The sequence below is a fragment of the Meleagris gallopavo genome, chromosome 12, assembly GCF_905368555.1.
Source record: "Meleagris gallopavo chromosome 12, MGAL_WU_HG_1.1, whole genome shotgun sequence".
NCBI lineage: Eukaryota > Metazoa > Chordata > Aves > Galliformes > Phasianidae > Meleagris > Meleagris gallopavo.
The window spans coordinates 6,610,637-6,632,144 of record NC_139415.1 but is presented as its reverse complement, the minus strand read 5'-3'; the positions used below and the strand labels follow the sequence as shown (position 1 = coordinate 6,632,144).

Sequence of the window (21,508 nt, the reverse complement as noted above, 5' to 3'; positions counted from 1 at the left end):
ACTGTTTATTTTCTCTGAATACTTTTACATTATTTATTATGGAGAAAAGCCAGATTGGAATTGTATTTTCTCAATCAATTGACATAACTAATTAACATAACTAAAATAAACTTGTGTTGAAAATCACTGTTTTCCAGAATAAAGAATTACAAGATAAATTGGACTATTTAATGGAAAATCAACCAAAGACCAATGTAGAAACCAGAGATGCTGGTGTAGGATGTGATCTTCCATCTAGGTATTTCAATTTTCTTGTTTATAGCAAACTTCTTTACAACATCCCTTATCAGCACTATGTTAGTACACTGTTAGAGTGGATTGTTGAGTTCTGCAAAATGTTACTAATTTTCAAAGAGCGCCTGGTAGATACAAGATGTAATGTACTTCAATGACTCGAGCAGTTTTAGATGCAAATTTATTACAGACCCTTGGTGCTTAGTTGCAGTAATGTGAAAAGCTAGAAGTAAAGCTATCTGACTTTGTGAAATGTGGAAAATATTGATGAATTTTGTCTGCCAGCACCACAGCAGGAGACAACGGACAGCACTGCTCTGAGCCTCTTCAGTGCTGGCTTCATGAATGCTTTATTGTTTATGTTCCATAAGAGGCATCAATGACCACTTTAAAGGGGAGGTAACACCAATAGTAGCAGTCTAGAACTCAGAAAGTTTTGGAACTGTCCTATCTCTAAGTGGACTACTGCCAAGTAAACAGCACAGATGATCACTTGCACACTGGGATGCCTTTCTCTGTTCTCTGACAATGGGTAAAGTTCAGGCCTCCCTTCTCCACCTCCCCTTCCTTAATTCCAAACACTGCAATAGGGTTGCACTGAGACCTCGTAGCAATGCTATCAACTTTGGCTTGAATGTCTCCCCAAGAAAATCATCACAAGGAAGGGCAAAACAGTAAGGTAAGGATGATCATTGTATATTACTTTAACTACCAACAGGTAAACTAGTTCATCTCAACTGCCCTGCGAATTTTTGCTTGATGTAAATTAGCGTATGAAATCAGGAAGCTGCAATGCACACTAAAATTTTCCTTCCTAGTTTAAAAATACACTTATGTCAGTGTTCTGCCTAAAGCATATTGTAATGGCTCTGAAATGTCACAGACTGTTGTTTTTCACCCAGGATGCCAACATCTTTGTTGTCCCCTCTGGGTCCCTCTTTCACATAACCACAGCCCCAGTTAGCTGATGCTTTTCCTAGTTTTTATATTTATCTTTGACCTCTATACTGTTTAGATTTTATGGTATTATACTTTACAGCTAATTGTGTCCTTACATTTGATTTTACTGTCTTTAGGATCTCTAGGCCAAGCAGCTGTATTGTTGGATATTCCAATATAAGCTCCAGTAGATACTTGCATAGCATTTTTTTATCAAATATTATTTGCAGCATTATATAAAATAAATATGGAACATACCAAACACATTGAATAATTTAATTTTAGCCTATCAATAACAAGGCACAGGTTTATTGCAGTGTCACTTTCAGCCCAGTTGTCTAGTGCTCTGACATTAACCCTGCAATTTTTCTTGTACCCTTTACAGTACAAGTCATGATAACGGAAGATCTCCTGAGAGCACAAGGCCAATGAGGACATACACCCCATTCAAGAGAGTGTTGGAATATAGCACAAAGAACAGTACCTCTTGAGCATTCAAGTCAATGTGCTTTCTAAATACAAACAAGTATTTTGCGCCTTTGCAGCTTGATTAGATAAATTTTTATCAAGTCATAGAGAAGAACAGCAGCATGGAGTCTTGCTAAATTTATCCTGAAAGCAGCTTTTTAGTAGCTTCCAATCTGAAGTTACTACTGACATTAACTGTGAGGGAGATAGGCAAGAAGTGGATGAACGAAACAGCAGTCTATATTGCTTCTTTAGAAGCTGTCTAGTGCAATGTGTCATTTCAAACACCTACAAGGAAGGGGTTGTATAGCTGTACAGATTTTCTTCAAATGTGTTCTAATGTCATTTGTATGATGAATCTCTATTTTGTTTTCAATACTACTAGAAACAGAATCTAAAACTACCTTGGCAGGGGGCATTAATCTCAAAGCTCCTCCTTTGTGTACAGAGTGTGAGAGCTGTTCATACTTACCATAGAGACCTGCGGTGACTGAGGGCTCTGTTCACACAGAACAAGTTGACTAGGAACCAGCATTCTCTTGCTGAGAAGGAGAAATGCAACTGAGATGTTCTCAGGAAATTTCCTCTATGCATGCAGATGAATGTTGTATTTGTTGCTCAAAATATTAAGTAATGTAGCAGCTTTATGATGGATTTTGCTTTATTGGATGAATATGTGATTTGTACTTCCTAGTCACAGAGCAGAATGACCACTGGTGATACATTCACTAGTGACTGGGTAGGCAAATCCCCGTTGCTTTTTTAAAATTGCTTTTGCATTACAGGAAGGAATTCTCACTGAGCAGCATTTTGCCTTCAGTAACCTTCTGCAGTTCCTGCCATTCCCACATCAATACTTATCCTGAATTATTATTTTGATTTTGAGTATGCTTTCATTCCCTACAAACACTTAAAATCTTATCCCCGACTTCAGAGTACCAGCAGAATGACTGCATCTAACAACTGAATTTATTTATATAGTCTTAGTTCTTATATTTTATTTTCCCAGTTTTATTGAAATAAGTTTAGTATTTTCTTGTAATCCTGCTACCATCAATGTGTGGCAAGTTTTTTTCTATTACATCAACTGCTATAGAAAACAAACAAGTTGTTTTGTATAATTCTTGTATTGAATGTGAACCCCAGGAGGTGTTCACCTTGCCAAAGGGCTGCAAAAAGTGATTGCTTTTATCTCCAGTCTAATGCAAGTTCTTAAATTCAGTATACTCAAAATTGTATTTAAAATAATAGTATTTAACTCATAATCCCAATTTTATTTCTCCATTCTTTCATGGTTTTCTTAACTTGCTAGAAATCTTTGTTTATTCTGTAACTGTGCTGTTTAACTACTAAGTAAAGAAGTCTCTAGTGGAGCATGGAGTGGAGACGATGTCTTGGTGCAGTACAAGTACCTCACAGAAACACAAATTGCTTGGTGTAATTAAAGCAAAAGCAAAATAAAATGGGAAACTCAAACTTCTCCAGCTTTTATGCTTGGATCATCATCCATCAGCACGCAAGCTATTTTTTTTTCTTATGACCTGATCAACTCTTGAGAATTTAGAATGGTCATTCTTTCTAAAAAGTCAGATGCAGTATTGTGGATTATTTTATGTGTAGAATTCAAGAAATACTGCAGTCAAAGCCACTGACAAAAATCTATCTACTGTTGAGGTAAGCCTGTAATCTTTATTGGAATAGAAGTCACAAACATTAACAGTTGCTCAGTATTACTTTGAATTTTTCTTTTTAAAAGTTTTATCAAGTTAACTTAATAGCTCTAAACGGAAACTCATGTTTAGTATGCATGTGATGGAGTGAATAATATCTCCTAGATGTCAAAAGGGAAAAGAAAATAGCTGTTGCCTAAGTGAATAGAAATTATAACACACATTTACTTAAGTTGCTTCTCCCAGAGGAGAAGGAAAGGGCTTGAAAGGGAGGTCCCTGAGAATCAATTCTACTCCCTATAAAAGGTCCTCCAGGCAAAGCAGCTCATTGTGCAAAGCAGAGGAATACTAAATACTGGAATATCAAAGATGAGAAAATAGCTGACACATGGAGAAGCTGTAGCCTCAACCCCACAGAGTGTTTTTGATTGAAGTTTTCACAATTGAGTGTGTTTAGGAGATTGAGTTCCCAAATAACAGTTAATTTGATCAATACCTAATTAATTAGGTTATGTACAATGAAGATCTTGAAGTGGAACTTTAAATACAAAAACGTTTTAAATGGCAGTGTTTACTGATGAACCCAAAAGGTGATGGGTAATGGCCCAACCCGTATTTCAGGCACAATTTTTGTATGTGTGTAATCGTATCTCCCTCTAGTGGCTCATAGCAGCAAAAATACTTAGCTGTTATTTGGACAGCGTGCTTTGAAGAGAAAAATACTGAAGACTATGCCCAAATGGCCACGCTAATATCCATTATGGATGCAGCCTCAGTTCATTATCAGCCTGTTACTATTTTATGTGCCCAAACAATCTGGTTTCAGGATTGTATTTATGAACTGTGATTAGTGAGTTATGTTCAAAAACAGATTAACTGATGAAGGTTTTATTTATAGATAAAAGGAAATGCGAGTTGTTGTGATAAAAAGACATTAATTGTAAAGTTTAATTAAGTAAAAATACTTCATTGATCTGTCTGGCTTGAGCTAGAATTCAGAAAACAGTCTCATAGCTAAATGCTCTGACTTTAGTAGTAGAGAGCAGGATGAAATATCAGAAGGTTTTGATACAGACTTCAAAAGGAACTTCATTCTGCTTCTGACATATTTCTGAGAATATTTCTGAAAATACTTCAGCTTTGAGACTTGCAAAATGGTGATCATCTGCTCAAAACTGCACCCAGACTGCAGAAATATTTCCCGCACAAGTTTTCCATGTAAACTCTATTTATGCTGTATTGTATTTTGATATTCAGTGCGTTGGATGACCATTATTTGATCGAACTATTGGTCTAAATTTGGTAGCTGTGAAGAGCAGGAAAGGAACAGTATTTATATAACTGTGTTACATGAAAATATAGAGCTTTCCAGTCAAATCAATAGCAATGTAAATTAGCAGAGATAATAACAAATCTGGCTGAAAAGACTTTAACACTTCAGTACAAGTTTTGTCAAATTGAGATTGGAATGCTTAGTACTATAACATTAGAAACTAGTAAAATTTCTGTAAACATCAATAAAAGCCATATAGGTAGGTTCCAGGAAGTGCATCAAATATAAGTCAATTATATGACTTCATTTGTACCACGGTAAGTGTTATTCTGTGATTTATTCCAGATCTTCTGGAAAGTATTTTGGGATACAGTTTTCATATATGCTGTGTAAATAGTGCAATTACATTGTATGCTTTTAAAACATCCTGTATGTAAGACTTGAAAAGGATGAACTGTAATAAATACTGTATTTAAAATTTCTATTCTGTTGTGTAAATATTCAGAAATAAACTTACCTTAAAACCTTGCAAGTTTTACTCTACATAATCTTGTTTGTTCAAAACATGTATGAATGCAAAAGTGGTTGCTCTGCAGCCTGGAATCCTTGTCAGTATTTCTGTTGGCAGACATGCTCTTGAGAACAGGAAGACACTCCCTAGCTAAAGACTAAAGACTCTTCTCAAAGCCAAGTAACAAAAGTAGACAGACTCTTTTGTAGAATAAAGAACTATTGACTTGCAGAGGATAAACAAGACGTGGGCAACCAACGTAACACTCACTTACAAATGAATCAGTTAAATTAGTTCCCACAGATAACATCTGACTGCAGCTGGGATGTTGCCCTCCAGCTTTAAGAAGAATGAAATTGGGATGAATGTGGCCCAGTGTTTTGTTGTTGTTGTTGTTTTTAAAGTTTATATCCACTCATTGATAATAGTAATTTATCTTCCATGTCAACTAATTGCAAAGAGTTTTTTCAAACATTACAATTACAGTGTTAGTGGTTTGCAATACTCAACTGTAGAATGTGAAGCTTTTATCTCATTAATCTTCCCGTGTATATCTCTTCAGCAGAGACTGACAAGAGTACATCATAAAATCATACTGAGATCATGCTCAGTGGTGGTACTACAAAATAGGATTCTGCAAGTTGCTTTCTCAAGTTTTTGAGAGAGGCTTTCAATCCTCATTTTGACATCTGGAGACTTTTAGATGTGGATAAATAAGCAAACAGGTAAGAAGTATTGTGTGAAGTGTGTAATTCTGTACAGAAAATACTTGCTCCAGAGAACGGAGACACACACTGACAGTTTCATTCCACTTGCATCCTATTTCCTTCCTATTCAGCTCTTGGAGATATTTACACTTGTAAAAGAAGAAGAGTCCTGATGAGTCTAAGGCCCTTGCAACCCTAAGCTTCAGCACTAGAACAGGGAAGAAATGCAGAAAAAGACAAGGTTGTGGCAGTCATCCACAACTTGAGGTATGTGAGAACTCCCCAAAGTAAAAGGGACCTGGGAGATTAAAAAAAAAGTACAGAAGTGTATAGGTTTTGTTTGTTTGCAGTGTTTCAGAGAAATAAGGTTATGGGAAGATAAATTACTATAACGACATATGGCAATGATTTATTTTTTTTTAAATGAAATGAAAACAAACCATTTTAGTCCCAAATATTCATACAATTTTTTTTTTTTCTGTTATGTCAGGAGTGGTTTATTTTGTGCGTGTGGCTTGATTCCAGTTTGCCTGCCCCCAGTATTTCCACCTAGGAGCAGGGAAATAGAGAGTAGGTTTTCTCCCATCAGAGCCTAATTTCTTAAGTCTTAGGATTTCTTAGTGAAGAGCATAATTATCTATTTATTAAAATGGGAGATAGGAGAAAAGGACAATGAAAATGATACCCTTACCAGATAAAGTGACGCTCTTGGTAGTGTTAGCTTTAATACCAGTTTTGGGTAGACCTGTGTACTTCTGACAGGAAGTTTTCCCACCTGTAAAAAAAAGTCATGGCTACTTCCCTTGAGATGCCATCTGGCTAGAATATCCATTTTGTGCTTTCTTCACATAGTTTATTCTTTTCTTCATATACTTGATTTTCTTCATTGCTATTCTAATGATTTAATTTTCTCATAGATGTAGCATTAAATTGCATACTAATTACAGGCATGCCATTGTAGAATAAATTGAATTCTAAGTATGTGACAGAAAACAGACCGCCTGAATACAGTGCCTAATAAGAGCTTTTGAAATAATGTCCTAAGAGCACACTATTACATAGGAAATAATTCAAAACAAATAACAGTTTTTTTATATACTTAGTTCACGTGAGTGTTGATCAACTGTTGGAATAAATGATACAAAATAAAGCCTAAAATCAAAAGGCCACTTATGGTCTGGAGAAAACAAACAAAAAAAATATTGCTGAGTACTGCAAATAGTGGCAATGTATCAGTTTCCCACAGGAAAAGAGCAAAGTGCTAAGGCTAATCTTGTACTAGCTACTGCTGGATGGTGATTACTGACATTCAGAGTGTGCCTAGTAACAATTTTTCTTGCCCAGGACAAAAAAGGCTAAAGTATGTAATTTTTCCTCAGTTTTACAAGAGCTCCATACTAGTTCTCTTTGACTGAGAAAGCATCCATCTACTTTTCCTTCCTGGCATTTGTATCTAAATTGATGGTATCTAGATTGCATTGCATCTAGATGCTGCCCCTTGTTTCATAAACAAGAAAACTTTCATTCTAGCACCTGTAAAATGTTAGGCATCAGTTCATCATTATGGAACTGTGTGTCATCTAAAAACAGATTATGGTATTCCAAAACTTAATTCCTTTCAACGGTAAAGATGAACAATGTAACTCCCCAACGACCTGGGACAAAAGAGGACTGCTGAATGGTGTTCCAAGTGAGGATACAAAACTATCAGCCGTGACTTCCAGCAGTCATGTTATTAGAATACTTTATTCTCTTCATCTTTTGTTTCATTTTTCTATGTTTGCTCAACTGAGGAGATAGGCTGAAATTCACAAGAAGTACTTTTCTGCATATGTAGTTACAGCAGTTGGACTGAGATGAGCCATCATCACCTAAGTGCAGAGCAGCAGACCAGTGAGATTATTTCTTTGCCACTTACACAGAGGCAGAATCAGTTTCCAAGCCCAACCTTCCATTTTTTTTCCAATCTGCACAGCAGAAAGAGGCTAAAAGTTGAGTTACAGCATTCCTTCTTGCAAGTGCCAGACAGCACAACAAGACAGCATTTCAATTCAGAAAACTTGTGTTTGACAACATTAAATGATCTCCTGGCAACAACAAAAAAAGTGTTTTCTTTTTTCCTGAGCTCTTGAGAAAAGTCTCCTGCGGGATTTTCCGTGGAAGATGATCCAAGTTGTACCTAACAGGCAGTGATGTGGTCCCTGCAGCCAGGCACTTGGCTTTTTTCACCACTCCATGCTATTTTTCCATGGCAGCTGCCCACCTGGCTCCTCTCACTTCCCTCAGCCCTTCCACACACCTCCCAGCTGCACAAATAGAGGGGTACACAGCCATCTCAACACATTTCCTCTTGCAGGGCGGGCCGTCCGTCCGTCCTGCTCATACAACAACAGCTTAACAGTCTGAGAAATCCAGCTCTTCCCCATTATGTGCACCAAGGGACCAGGCTGCACCAAAGGCTGAGGCGCAGCTCCCCGCAGTGAGCACACAGCTCGGGCCGTACTGCTGGGCAGCGCTCAGCACCACGCTCAGCATTTGTGTGACCATGAAGGCTGGAAGCAAGTGCGTGCACACTGTGCTAAGGTCTGCATTCCTTCATTCAGTCTCTGCTCAGCACGTGTAAATATAAGTGCGGTGTGAAAAGAGAAACTGTAACGAATCACATAATGGCCAGGGTTGGAAGGGACCTCAAGGATTGTGAATCTCTAACCCCCCTGCCACAGGCAGGGCCACCAACCTCCCCATTCAATACTAGACCAGGCTGCCCAGGGCCCCATCCAACCCGGCCTTGAACACCTCCAGGGATGGGGCATCCACAACCTCTCTGGGCAGCTGTTCCAGCACCTCACCACTCTCTCTGTAAAGAACTTCCCCCGACGTCCAACCTAAATCTTCCCTCCCTCAATTTAAAACCATTTCCCCTTGTCCTTCTGTTATGTACCCTTGTAAAGAGTTGATTCCCTCCTGTTTGTAGGCTTCCTTTAGGTACTGAAAGGCTGCAGTGAGGTCACCCCGCAGCCTTCTTTTCTTCAGGCTGAACAAGCCCAGCTCCCTCAGCCTGTCCTCATAGGGGAGGTGTTCCAGTCCCTCGATCATCTTTGTGGCTCTCCTCTGGACCCTCTCCAACAGCTCTCTATCTTTCTTGTACTGGGGGCTCCAGACCTGGAGGCAGTACTGCAGGTGGGGCCTCACAAGAGCAGAGTAGAGGGGGACAATCACCTCCCTGTCCCTACTGGCTACCCCCCTTCTGATGGAGCCCAGGATACCATTTGCCTTCCGAGCTGCAAGAGCACACGTTAAGCTCTTCATCCATCACGACTCCCAGGTCCTTTCCTGCAGGGCTGCTCTCAAGACTGCTCCTTCCATTCTGTAGGGATGCCTGGCATTCCCAGGTGCCTCTGAATGGCACCCCTTACTTCCACCGTGTCAAGCGCACCACTCAGTATCTCTGGAAAGCTGAACGCTGAGACCTCAACAGGAACCTGGGCTCTGCTAGAGGCTCCTCAGGCACACGGCAGTCACAGAACCGTTAATGCTGGAGACGAGGGCTGAGATCACCCAGTCCGACTGCAGCTCAGCGCCGCACCGCCCCGGCCGAGCCGCCGCAGCGCCCCCCGCCGGGCCCCGGCGAGCCGCCGTCACTTCCGGTAAGATGGCGGCTCCCACGGAGCTACGGAAGCGGTGCCGGTGGCGCCGGGCCCGCGCGGCCGCCCCGCGGAGAGGCGGCTTGGGGTCGGGGCGGCATGGCGGCGGCGGGCTCCTTGCGGGGCCGGAGCCTCCCTGAGCTGCGGGAGATGCTGAGGCGGCAGGAGCGGCTGCTGGCGGACCGGTAAGCGCGGCTCCGCTCGGGGCCGTCCGCGTCACGTTCCGCGCGGGCACCGGCGGCGAAAGCGGGCCCGCGTGTCCGCCGAGCTGAGCGAGGGCCCGGGGCCGCGGCCGGCGGGGCGGCTGTTCTCTGCCTTCTATCCGCTCCGGCGGGGCGGGGCCGGCGCGGTTCTGCCTCTGCGGGCGTTCGCTGTCGCGGTGCGGAGTTGGTGCTGGGAGCGGGGACGGAGCCGTCCGCGTGCCAGCCGCATGGAAACGCTGAAAGATCGCGGGTGCGAGCCTTACAGCAGCGCGTAGGTGGGAAGAAGGGAGTAAGTGCCTGGTCGGTGTGAGCGGCCGGAGCTGTCGGTGCTCTGCGTCTGGATTAGCAGCGTTCAGAAGTCTCGTACTAGGGGAAGGTGCTTGCTGGCACCTGCTGGTAGCTGCTCTTGTAGAACAGCTTTGTGTGCCAGAATGAAATAGGATTGCTGAGACACAGTTAAACAACTCGTGTTGTTATTTTTTTTTGGTTTTTACTACTTTAGGAAGTTCATCGATAAGCTCCCAGATAAGGGCAAGAAGATCTCCGATTTTGCAGAGAAGCTGATGTGTGCCATCTCACAAGAGGAAGAGCTGACACGGACTGCAGAGCTGTTGTCTGCAGTCAGGCTGGAGTTCCAGGCAGAACAGGACAAGGCTCGTACCAGCAAAAAGCACATCGCACTGGGCGAGCACACGCTGCACCAGAAGGAGCCCTCAGTCCTCAGTGACAATTCTCGTGCTGAAGAAGTTCCTAAGACTGCTTCCCAAGGACAGGAGGGAGAATGTTTGGGGCAAGATCCCACAAGTACAGCCTTGGAAAATCAGAGGGCTCAGAGCAAAAATGATGAAATAAAGACTGTCACAAAAGATCAGAATCTCTGTTGTGAAGCTATCTCCGAATCAGCCCCAAGCAGTCACCTGAACAGTGATCAGCAGATCTCTCAGAACAATACTGAGGGTGGCACAGAAGGTCCTTTAGGCAACCGTAATGACACATTGGTTGATGCTTTTCAAAAAGTTACCATTGCAGATGGGGATAATAGCGAAAAAGTACTGGAAAAAGAGCAGAATGTGTCAGAACATAAGGGCAATATTTTTGGAAGCCTGCACCCCAGGACGCCACATTATATTGAAGTTCTGGAGTCCAGAGCAAAAAACCCTGTCATAAAAAAAAGCAAATTCAAAACAAACGCGTAAGTATTATGGAATACGGGAATCTGTTCCAGACAGAAATAATCGACTTGTTTAAGATTGGAAATGTTGCAGAAAAAGCAAGGTTGGTTTATTTTCTCCTGGTGAATTAGGAGATTTAAAGTCAGATGACATGCTGTGCTAATATATTGGCTCTTTAGTTAAGTGCTGCAGAATCTCAGTGCTAAGTGGTGGTCCGATCCTACCGGTTTGAAAAAAAAGGCATAATCTTCATAAAATTTCATAGCTTAACTATAAAACTACTAGGCAATTGGCAGAACTTTCTTCTGGATTGATTCTAGATCTTGTAAAATTTCAACAGCAACTGGCCCTTTGCTTTTCTGCATCTTTGTGAATCTGCAATTCTCACTGTGAGTATTGGCAATAATAACAATTTCTGTTTCCCTTGACTGCCAATTAATTGGCGTTCATTTTTTGTCTGCTGTTAGGATCAATTGTGACACTGTTTCCATGTAGAGAAGCTGTATCCTACTAGGTGAGGAGAATGTTAATATTTTTAGTTTTCTCCGAAGGTGTTTAAGTAAAGGGTAGATGTAGTATTGAGGGACATGGCTTAGTGGGCAATATTGGTAATAGGCAGACAGTTGGACTAGATGGTCTTAGAGGTCATTCCCAACCTCTGTGATCCTACACTTTTTTATTTGAGAATGGTATCATTACACTTCAGATGCTCTTTATACTTTTGTACCCTTACATGTTGAAATTAAATTTTAGAACTGAAGTTCTGAGCCGTGTATTTCAAATGTTGGTTACAACCTCTGTGTTTTATCACTTGTAGATTATCAGGAGAGCAGAGCGGATCATCGCGTGGTTCCTCACCCAGTCAGTCACCTGGGGGATCTGGCTCTCCAATTACTGTTGAAGAAAGAAGACTTAGAGATAAGAAACATTTGAATGACATCACAGCAGCTCGGCTACCACCACTTCACCACTCCCCTGCTAAGATGCTGTCCATTGAGGAGTCCATAGCAATTCAGATACAGCAAAAAGAAGCTTATGAGGTAAGAATTTATGATTTATCTGGAAAAGTAATTATTTAATTACTACAACCGTTACCAAAAAAAAACCCCACCAAAATAAGAAGAAAGCATAAAGACATCTTTTGATACTTTTGAATTTGAAAATAAAATTGAGATTGCCAGACTTTGAGAAGACTATATTTGAGTCTCTTAATGATGTGATTAAATAATGTACGAAACCCTTTGAAATGGCTATTCCTGCACTAAACAAAATCTAGTGTTCTTCTGTGCAGTTATTCTAACTTCATTATGATCTCTTCATCTCTGACTAGAAATAAAAGTATGGAACTTGTCTATTAGCTTTTAATTATTTTTTGGCCCTTCCATAAATGAAAGGCTAGTGGTATTCAGTGTTCTTAAGGTACACAAGTAGCTGCTGTTGGCTTTGTTTATTCTGTGCCAAGTTGTGAAGTTCTTTAATTTTAAGGAAATTGCTTGCTAAATTATTTTGTAATGGATTTCCATTTTGACTTCCCAAATGATGCAGAGCTAATGTTTTAAACTAGGTGCTACTGTAAAAGTGTTGCTAATTACTATTTTACAAACACTTGCTAATTTTGTCTTTGACACTTAAAGGAAGCTAACTTATTTGTAAAATGAACGACTTTTTTGCTGAATTGTTGAGTTGCTGAATGAGTAGCATCGCTATTGGTACTGGTTTACGTACAAGGCTGATATGTAGACTGATTTTGTTCTGGCAGAAGTGAGATGGGAACTGTCATAGGGGGAACAGTCGGGGAATTTCAGGTCTTCAACTCAAAAAAATTCAAATACTAACAGAGCAGTTAAGTATTAAATGTAAATAAATTTATCTTTTTTTTTTCATTAGTTATTAGATATTTTAATTAAATCTAGTCTGGAGTTACTAACATTATTGTGTCAAGCTTCTCCTTTGGTTGGTTGGGTTTTTTACAACCTGGATAAAAATGACGAAAACATTTTTTCTAACTTGTGTCTTTTTTTTAATAGGAAATGCAAGCCAAACTTGCAGCACAGAAGCTTGCAGAGAGGTTGAATATAAAAATGACCAGCTTTGAACCAGAGGGGGAGGCTGCAATGCAATACAGAGAAGTGAGAGATGAAGATTATTTTTCAGCAGACGACTGAATTCAGGAAGGGGTGTCAGAGGATGAGCCACGTAACTGATCTTTATGCAATACTTCTTAAAACCCAAACATGAATATTGAGAATTCTTGATCTAGTTAGTTGTTACAGAACATTTTAACATTACAGCTATGGGAAGGGTTCATAATAGCGCTTGTACTTGTGAGGTTTATTAAGTGATAACCCCAGTATTATTTGGAGACGGGTTTTGGAGCACTTGTGGCATTTAATCCTTTTGGAAAGCCCAACAGTTTTCAACTACAGTGAAGTGAGCTCCTTAATGTGCTTTTCCAAGCTATGATGAATCATCAACAAGAGAAGATTTCTTTTGCTGGGAAATGTGAGTGTAAAGAGCCTCATAATCCAAGTCTGTAAAGTTAGCTAAGGTGCCTATGAACTGCTGCGTGGAAACTATATTTATGAAATCTCTTATTTGTATAAATGTGAGATACTTCTCTTGAGGCATGATCTATTAAGGTCATCTGTCTTTTACCGTATGGTGACAATACACACCCAAATAAATTTGTGATTGCTTTCTTATCATGAGAACTTGTTTCTATGCCTGTAGCTTCAAGTAATACTTTCTGCCATTGTACTGTAAATAGAAAATAACATGAAGTTTTTACCTAACTCAATTCTGTTTGAGCTTTAAGGGATTCTGCTGTTTCATATTTGGAGACTACTGCAAAGCACATCAAGAGATTGAATTAATCTGAATACTTGAGTATTTTTATTAAAGGCTTTGGTGTTTTTCCATATTTTTGTACAGTGCTTTCAAACTTTGGAATACTATTTTTTCATAGTCTGGTACTATAAATTAAAAGATTACCTCTGGTTTTCTTGGAGAAAATAAGTCCTATGTATTTTACAGACTTAACTGTTCTTTGAAGATAAAAGAACAAATCTTCCTTACAGTAACATTTTCTGCCTTTTATTATGAATTTTGAAATATACAGAACACAAATGAGAAGTATTTCTCAATGATATTCCACTGCTGACTAGCATATTCAAATCCTGTTGTGAGTTTATTTTAGCTCTAAAAACAAACTTCAGATTCCTTGTGTAGCCTGGCATAACCTACCTTCTGAGATGCTCCAGCAGCAGTGGATACAGGACAGCTGCGTGTGCAAGGCTTTCCCTGGATGTGTACATAGTGCACATGTCACCAGAAACCAAGATGTGAGTCATTCAAAAAGCTGCACGTTTAGAAAGAGGGCTGAAAGTCTGTCACTTATTGAGTGCATAAAGCAGCTAATGCCACCAACAGCACCTTTTTAGCAGGCAGATACTCTTTCCCTAATGCTCTGTGAGCTCTCAGATAATTTGCATGGCACAGTCCATTCCCTGGTAATGTGGTTTGACAGGCAGAACTGCTGCTGAGCTTGTATGTGGCATTTTTTTTTAATTATGTAATCTGTTCCTCATCTGTGATACCTCTTGCCCATACCCTTTCCTCTCTCTGGTTTCTTGTTTCAATTATTTATTGGCTTCTCACCAGCTGTGTGTTTTTTCCATCTCAAGACTCATCTGCTCTCATAAGAACATCTCTGTGCAACCCATTCCCTTCCATATGTATTCCAGTGTCTGTATCAGATGCTCCAGTTCTGCAATTAACTTTGCCACATGCCTTGCAGCCTGTTGCCGTTGCAGCCTCCTCTTGCTTTCTGCAACTCCATTTAAATACCAGCTGTGCACCTGAACACCTACATACCTCACTCACTCTAATATCTGTAGGGACAGGAATGTGATTTTTTGCTGTAGCTACCCTTGTAGCAAAGCTCAGACTGCATACTGTACAGGTGTATGACACTTTCAAGCCTTGTATCTCTTTCTCCTTACCACTCCTATATCCTTACCTCTTTGTTGTGTGGTTTGTTTTGTTTTCCTTTTTTGTGCTTCTATTACATCTTCAGAGCATCACACCAGCATAGGTGAACCATGAAGCATAGGTTCTTACCTTTCCAGGCCTGTTGGTGCCCCTCTTGTTCCTGACTGCATTATTCCACCCTGTTATGCTACCGTGTGTGGCTTTTCCATGCTGGCTTTCCAGTGTCTGTGGGAAGTGTTGAGTCACTGCCTGAACCACTGATTGAGCACCTGGGAAAGGAGCCGGTCAGCCCTGGGAGCACAGGTGAAGGCAATTCAGCTGTGTGACCGGGAGGGGTGGGGCCTGGCTGCACCTCTCTTAGACCTCATTGAAGGGCTGACCCCTGTGGGGAAGGGTATCTTTCTGGAGATTTCTCCTTGGTGAAGCTTTCCCTTGTGAACCTAGAATCTTCTGATATGGGTAAGCAATCTTCTTCCTTCCTTAGTAGCATCCTTCTGTCATGCTGAACCTTCTGTCATCACACTTTTGTTGTAATGCCTTTCCCATCATACTGATCTCTCCAATTTCTACACAGTGCTAAAGGAATTAGAACTACACGGTGAAGAACTTGTTTTAGGTTACTGATGTCTAATTCCGTGTAGGCTTCTGCTGACTGCTCTTTGATGATAACAAAAATTGCATTCTCTTTTTGGGCTTTTAAGGATTACTTTTGCTTTCTAAAGTGTGAAGCAGAAGCAGCTTTTGATCTGTGTTTTGATAATGTTTAACGTGTTGGAACTTGCTGAAATGAATCCCTTGAATGGGTGAACTTTGCCTTTAAGACAAAAAAATTGCTGCTGTAACAGGTGAAGTGGATTGCCCAACTAACAGCTGCTCAGTACGGTGGTGGGGAGTGTTGTGGGAGGGAGAGCTGTGTGAGTGCAGAACTAAGTTCAAAGTGTAAATCGTAAGTTGCTGCAAAAGTGTATACTTTTGTGGGAGGATCATTCTGGATTCTGAATACAGATGTGTTCTCCATGCGGAGATTTCGTGGGTGGTTGAAGAGTCAGGTATAAAGAGAGTCCCCTGATAAAGAGGGTGAGTGGTGGAATGATGTAGTCATATTTAAAGTTTCTGGTTAGGTGTGGTGTTCTGTATTTCGCTGTTTTCCAGTTTGGAACAGTTCAAAACATACACTGGGAATTGAGGAGGTTGTTCTGTTTTGTGGGAGTGAACTGTTAGCCTGGAAGAAAATAAAGAATCAAAACTGTGTTTTTTAATGTTTTTTAAGTTTCTCGTGTGAATAATATGTTGTTTTGGCCATGTGAAGTTTGCAGGCAAACCTAAGGGAAAATCAAGAACTTTTCTTTGCTGCTTAGCAAGGAAAACACTGGAGATGGAGTTAAGAAACAGTTGTTATAAATGGAAAGAAAACTAAAGGGAATTTAAATTGATAAGATCTGTAAGACCTGAAGCTGGGCAATCATGTTGATCTGAAAGGTGGCACCGAGTGCTTAAATGGCGTGCTGCAAATCCGATAGCTGCAGCACATGAGAGGCGTCTGTGTGGCAGCACCTGCAGTCCTTGGTTTTTGCATGGCCAGAGAGGTGGTAGGAGTCCCTGATTGCCAGCTGCAATTGCTCTTGGCCAATTTCTGTTCACAGGTGGAAGCTTTCCTGAGGGAGAGAAGGTGAAGTCTGGTTTGTCAGCTGTGGGGATAGCGTGATCTAGGGGATTTAGCAGCCTAAAAGATAATGTTAAGTACTTGCAAAATAGCATTTGGGAGAATTAAAGGTCTAAATGCTGCTGTGCATTAACTTTATTTCCTTTTTAATGTAAGAACAGCTAAAGGCTAGAAAGGGTCTAGAGGTTTAACCAGTCTTTGACAAACCTAATTCAGTAGTTTTCAGTCTGATAGCTTGTGGGCTGCTTCTGTGGACTCTGAGATAAGTAAAAGTGTCTGGTTTGGGTTCCTGTATGGAGGAAATAGAGCTTGCAAACACAGAATGTGACAAGCACAGCTCTGCAGTATGGTTTCTGAATGTGCCACAGGGACACTGCATCAGCAGCCAGAATACCCAGACCCTAAAGACTGATTGAAACTTGTGTGGGAGCCACAGGAAAAACTGTCGTGTTCCATGTGCAACCTCTGGGCAGTAGTTTGGGGGTATCTGCGTGGAACAGTTCCTGTGCTAGATACACCACCAGCTGGCAGCCTTTAGCAGCCTTGGAGAGGGCACCCTGTCAAGACTGAGCTGTAGGTAGAGTATTCCTGGGCCAGATGAATTGCAACGAATTCTTGAGTTTTCTGTTCTTTTTTTTGGGTGGGTTTTCTGTGTGTTTGGGGTGGGGTGGAGGGAGATCACCACTGAGAATTCCTAGTTTCCTACTGTTTGATTTTTTTTTTTTTTTTTTTGGGTTGTGAACTCCCAGATTCTCAGAGGGAAAGTAGCAAAGACAGCTGTGTGAAAACAATATTTATTTTGCTCTGCATGGTTGTTTCTTTTTTCCCTCACAAGGTGATGATTGTGTTTTATTCTCACATTTCTGCAGTGCTGTGTCACTGCTGACATTGTGGCCAGCAAATGTTGGCTGACCGTAGTCCAAATATCTTTTACTCACATTGGCTTTCCATGGGATGCACACTGACTCCTTTGTAAATACTGTAATTGTTATTCCATATGTATGTATGCAAAGCTTTGAAGGCATTGTTATCTTTTATTTAAAGCAACTGTTTGATCATTTTGTTAATAAGGTTTTACTAAGTGGGCCTTTGGTTTGTTGAAGCGTGAAAGCATATACTGAAGAGAAGGCGTGATTCCTCTAGGAGCATTTATATGCAAGTGCTCTGTTGAGCTGGGATATTGCCTCTGTGTTTTGTTTAATCTCTCTGTTCCTGGGAAATGTGAATAACAGTTGTTAAGCAATTACTGACTGTGAGAATACACAGTGAAATGTGTATGGAAAGCAAATTGATTTGTAACTTGCCAGAAACATTGAACTAAGTATTTTACTTCTCATCATCCAGGTATGAGTGAATGTGTCTTCAAGCATTATGCATAAGAATGATCTTCTGACAGGGAAATTTAGAAGACTTTGTACTGTGACAGCCTCAGTGCTTTTCTTTTGACTGTGATACTGGAGAGCGTAGCTGCATCATGCACCAATGGGCACATCCTCACTGAAGTTGTGAGGGAGACAAGTGGAGCTGTGATGCTTATTGAACATATTCATATTACTTCCCTCTATCCACGCAGCTGATATTGATGTTGATGCTTATCAGACTGAGGCAATGATATAGCATGGCAAGTAGTGGCAGTCTGAGCTTTTACTGAGTCTCTGAAGGTGAGCACTTTGTAGGAGGTATTTTTTAATATGCTTCCACTGAATAGGAATTTCATGTGCAAAGCTTTGTGTTTTTCTTCACTTTTTTCAAAATGTTTTCCCTATTGTGACTTGTTGCCTGTAGTATATATTTAATTTACTCTGAGTTACATGGCAGTGGAAGTGCCTAGAAAGCTCTAGTTATAACACGGTCCATCTCTGAATTCAGGCTATCATAGAATCGTTACAGAGCGTCTTGGGTTGGAGGTGATCACAAAGATTATTTAGTTCCAGCAGGCAAGGTTTCCAGCCACTAAATCAAGCACTCGATCAGGCTGCCCAGGGCCGTATCCAACCTGGCCATGACCTGCAGGTTGTGTGCAGGGAGTGCCAGCTGTGTGTGGTTGTGTGAAACTTGCTTTCTGCAGGAGATTTTTTTATTATGCGTGTGGAATTGCAGCTGAAACTGGAGGTGTGATGACAATGTTTGTTGGGGGTCTCAGTTGGACAGACTGACTCAGCAGTGTTGTGGACTTAGCTGCCAGAACATTACCTGGTAGGTAGAAACATTCCTCCCAAACCAACTTGGAAGGTGTGATATGAATTACAAGATCAATGAGATTTTTGGTTTGAAGTCATTTAGACCATTATCTTTTAATACTGTGAGGTATCCACTTGTACTGATCCGTTAGAATTAAAATAGGTACCATTCTTCCCCAAGGGAGGAACCTGGTTTATTTGGCTTCTGGCATGAAAACATGAGATGGTGTTGGCAGTATTTTTCCAGGCATCTTGTGTCTCTATTTCCAATTATTGAATTGGCATTGATTTTTCTTCTGTTTTCTTATGAATAGTAACAATAACTCTTTGGTAACTTACCTACAAATCAAGATGAACCAACAGGGTTTGGGCAACAGATTTATATAAAAATGAGCTGTTAACCAACTGTTTATATTTGAATGTAGGAAATCTTCATAAACGGTGTGATAAGCTCATTCTGTTTGCGTCAGCTAGGAGTGTCCTGCATTGTCTCCTGGTTACTATAAAAGTCTCAGTGTAATTGTGGTTTCCAGAGCTACAGATCCATCAATTCCAGTTGTAATTATGTGTGAAATTACTTTATCATTGACCTTCTCCGTGCTTTTTCCTGAAAGGGGGTGCTGGGGACTGGGGAGAAGGTAACACAGATTCATAGTCTTCATTTCAAGTAATAATATTTTATTTACTGACACAATTGATTTGTATCAGTTAAAAGTGTTCCTTCATTGATTTCACATCTATTGGTCTGAGCTGCTTTAAATTGACATTGTACTGATTATAGTACTGCTTAAATGATAGCTGATGATAAATATTATCCTTGCACAGACATAGGGCATCATCGTATGTCATGTCTGCAGACTAGGTTTTTTTTTGCCTGCACAGCAGATTTTTGTGGCTGTGAGCCAGGAATTTTAATGAAAGAAAACATCAAAGATGCAGAAGAAATGAGAATATTAGTCAAGGAAGATACACAGTGATGCTCTCTGATAACCCCTGGTAATTGACATTAGAACTATGTGGGAGCAACTTAAATAAACATCTGGACACTGAGTTTAGACATTTCCAGTGACAAAACCCAGACAGATCTTCTGGACTTGCAATAATAAATATTTCAGCGCAGTCTACATGAATCAACTTAGAATCCTGTTTTCAATTATTCTAGTTTTATAAATATATCATAGTTAATTATTTAGGGATAGAATTTCTTTTGAAGATTAGGGAATTTGATGTTTTCTTCATTCATGTAAAGTTCCATTTTTTTTTTTTTATTTATAGCAAATTTACTTCTGTTTGTACAAAAACAATAGTGCAAGCTTGCCAAGAGCAATTAAAGCAGAATGCAACTGAACTTTCCTGGACTGGAAGGACCTTTTCTGGAAATCCTGACAGCGCGCTGTAATTCATTCCATCTATAGAGACCTCTTAAATTGTACTGAGAAGAAATGCTACGTATTTTTTAAAAGTTACTCTAAGTATTTTTAAAGATTCTTTCCCTATAAATGATAGTGCTAAGAATATGGTATCCCTTGCAGACATTGAAGAGATGTTTATATATACTAAAACATTTAAAAGAGATAGCAATAAAGCTATAGGATGAAGTGGAACAGTGTTTGCAACTCCAGATCTGATCCTGATATTAAAGCAGTGATGAGAGAGCTGCTGGGAAATGCGTGCTCATTCAGTTTTTGTGCAACTGCTATCTTCCTTATCAAAGCTTCTAATGTGGGCTATAATTGCAAAATCACATTTTTTTGGTAGGTGTTCTTTACTCATTATGTTAAATTGACCACGTTCATGCATTTTTTTTCTTTTTATTTTGAGATGTTGAGATATTGAGGTATCTTTGTTGCCAGTGACCCTGGGCAAGCTGAGGGATTCCTCATTTCAGAATAATCTTCATTACCAATTTCAGCTTAATTTACACTTCTGCACAGCCCAAACTGTCAACATCAACACCTTCCCGCTCTTTCCTACTCTGGATGTTGTTAGAAGGAGCCCTAGTGTAACATGGCTGCCAGTGTTGTTAAGCTGCTGGTTGGGTTATGCTGTCCCAACAGGTTAAGAAGATTGTAGGGACTGGTGATGTTGGCCTTACGCACCATCAACCTTTTCAGAGCTGGAAAAGGCAGAGTTGTTTGAGTGCAATTTAGGAAGTCCCTTCCATGCTAACTGTTAAAATCATTCAGTCACGAGTCCAGCCTGGGTTCCTAGGGTAGTTCTAGTTAGAGCCTCTGGAGTACTCATACCTGATATCCTGTGCAAAGCAGGCTCAGTTGTGAGACCAGATGAAGGTGCTCAACCAAATGTGACTGGGGAAAAAGTTTCCCCTTAAGACCACTCTTGTTTCAGCTTATGCCTTCCTCTCTTTTTGAGGATCTCTGTGTAGGTACTGGAGGCCTGCTCTTAGATCCCTTCTAAGTTATCTTTGCTCCAGGTAGACCAGCCTTGATGCTGGCTCCTGCAGCTCTCTCTCTGTCAAAATCCCTGGGGCATTTTCAGTGGAGCTGTTCTCCAGCTTGTTGGCATTTCTTGGCAAATCATAGGCAAGCATACTGAGAAGTGGCAAGCTGACAACTGCGCTGAATGGACTCTGATAGGGAATTTATTCAAGGCTCTTAACAGCTCTACCAGATCAATAAGATATGTTTTGTGCTTTCATGTTTTGGAAGGAAAAAAAGTAACTTAGCCTGGTTATCCTGCTCTGAGCCTATGTAAAATGTCCATGTTAATTAAAAAAAGGCAATTTGTGCTTTGTACCTCTTTCTACATACCATAAAAATGATGAATAGGGAAGCACAGTGAAAGCTATAAATAAGCCTTGAAGTGGATAATCTAATAAGAGCATCTCTTCAGC

The 21,508-nt window shown here is 40.4% G+C and overlaps 2 protein-coding genes across 4 annotated transcripts in view; both read left to right on the top strand.

Annotated features, from left to right (window-relative positions):
• The window catches only part of MYZAP (myocardial zonula adherens protein), a 50,710-nt gene extending 45,594 nt beyond the window's left edge, over positions 1–5,116 (top strand). For all 3 annotated transcript variants that reach the window (XM_085233592.1, XM_085233593.1, XM_085233591.1), the window contains 2 exons: positions 138–238; positions 1,559–5,116. In XM_085233592.1, coding sequence (XP_085089718.1) covers positions 138–238; positions 1,559–1,664 — 207 coding nt within the window. In that variant the 3' untranslated portion in view covers positions 1,665–5,116. The remainder of the gene's footprint in view (positions 1–137; positions 239–1,558) is intronic.
• Positions 5,117–9,350: 4,234 nt separating this feature from the next.
• On the top strand, positions 9,351–13,739 carry POLR2M (RNA polymerase II subunit M). Its single transcript, XM_085233597.1, has 4 exons — positions 9,351–9,631; positions 10,152–10,841; positions 11,639–11,861; positions 12,849–13,739. The coding sequence occupies exons 1-4, from the start codon at positions 9,546–9,548 to the stop codon at positions 12,984–12,986; spliced, it is 1,137 nt and encodes a 378-aa protein (XP_085089723.1). The 5' UTR covers positions 9,351–9,545; the 3' UTR covers positions 12,987–13,739.
• Positions 13,740–21,508: the final 7,769 nt, after the last annotated feature.

Bases quoted from the DNA above. Each gene is read 5' to 3' on its own strand.
- POLR2M (XM_085233597.1), top strand. From the start codon at position 9,546: ATGGCGGCGGCGGGCTCCTTGCGGGGCCGGAGCCTCCCTGAGCTGCGG. The intron at 9,632-10,151 runs GTAAGCGCGGCT...TTACTACTTTAG, and splicing joins GAGCGGCTGCTGGCGGACCG to GAAGTTCATCGATAAGCTCC. The intron at 10,842-11,638 runs GTAAGTATTATG...TATCACTTGTAG, and splicing joins AGCAAATTCAAAACAAACGC to ATTATCAGGAGAGCAGAGCG.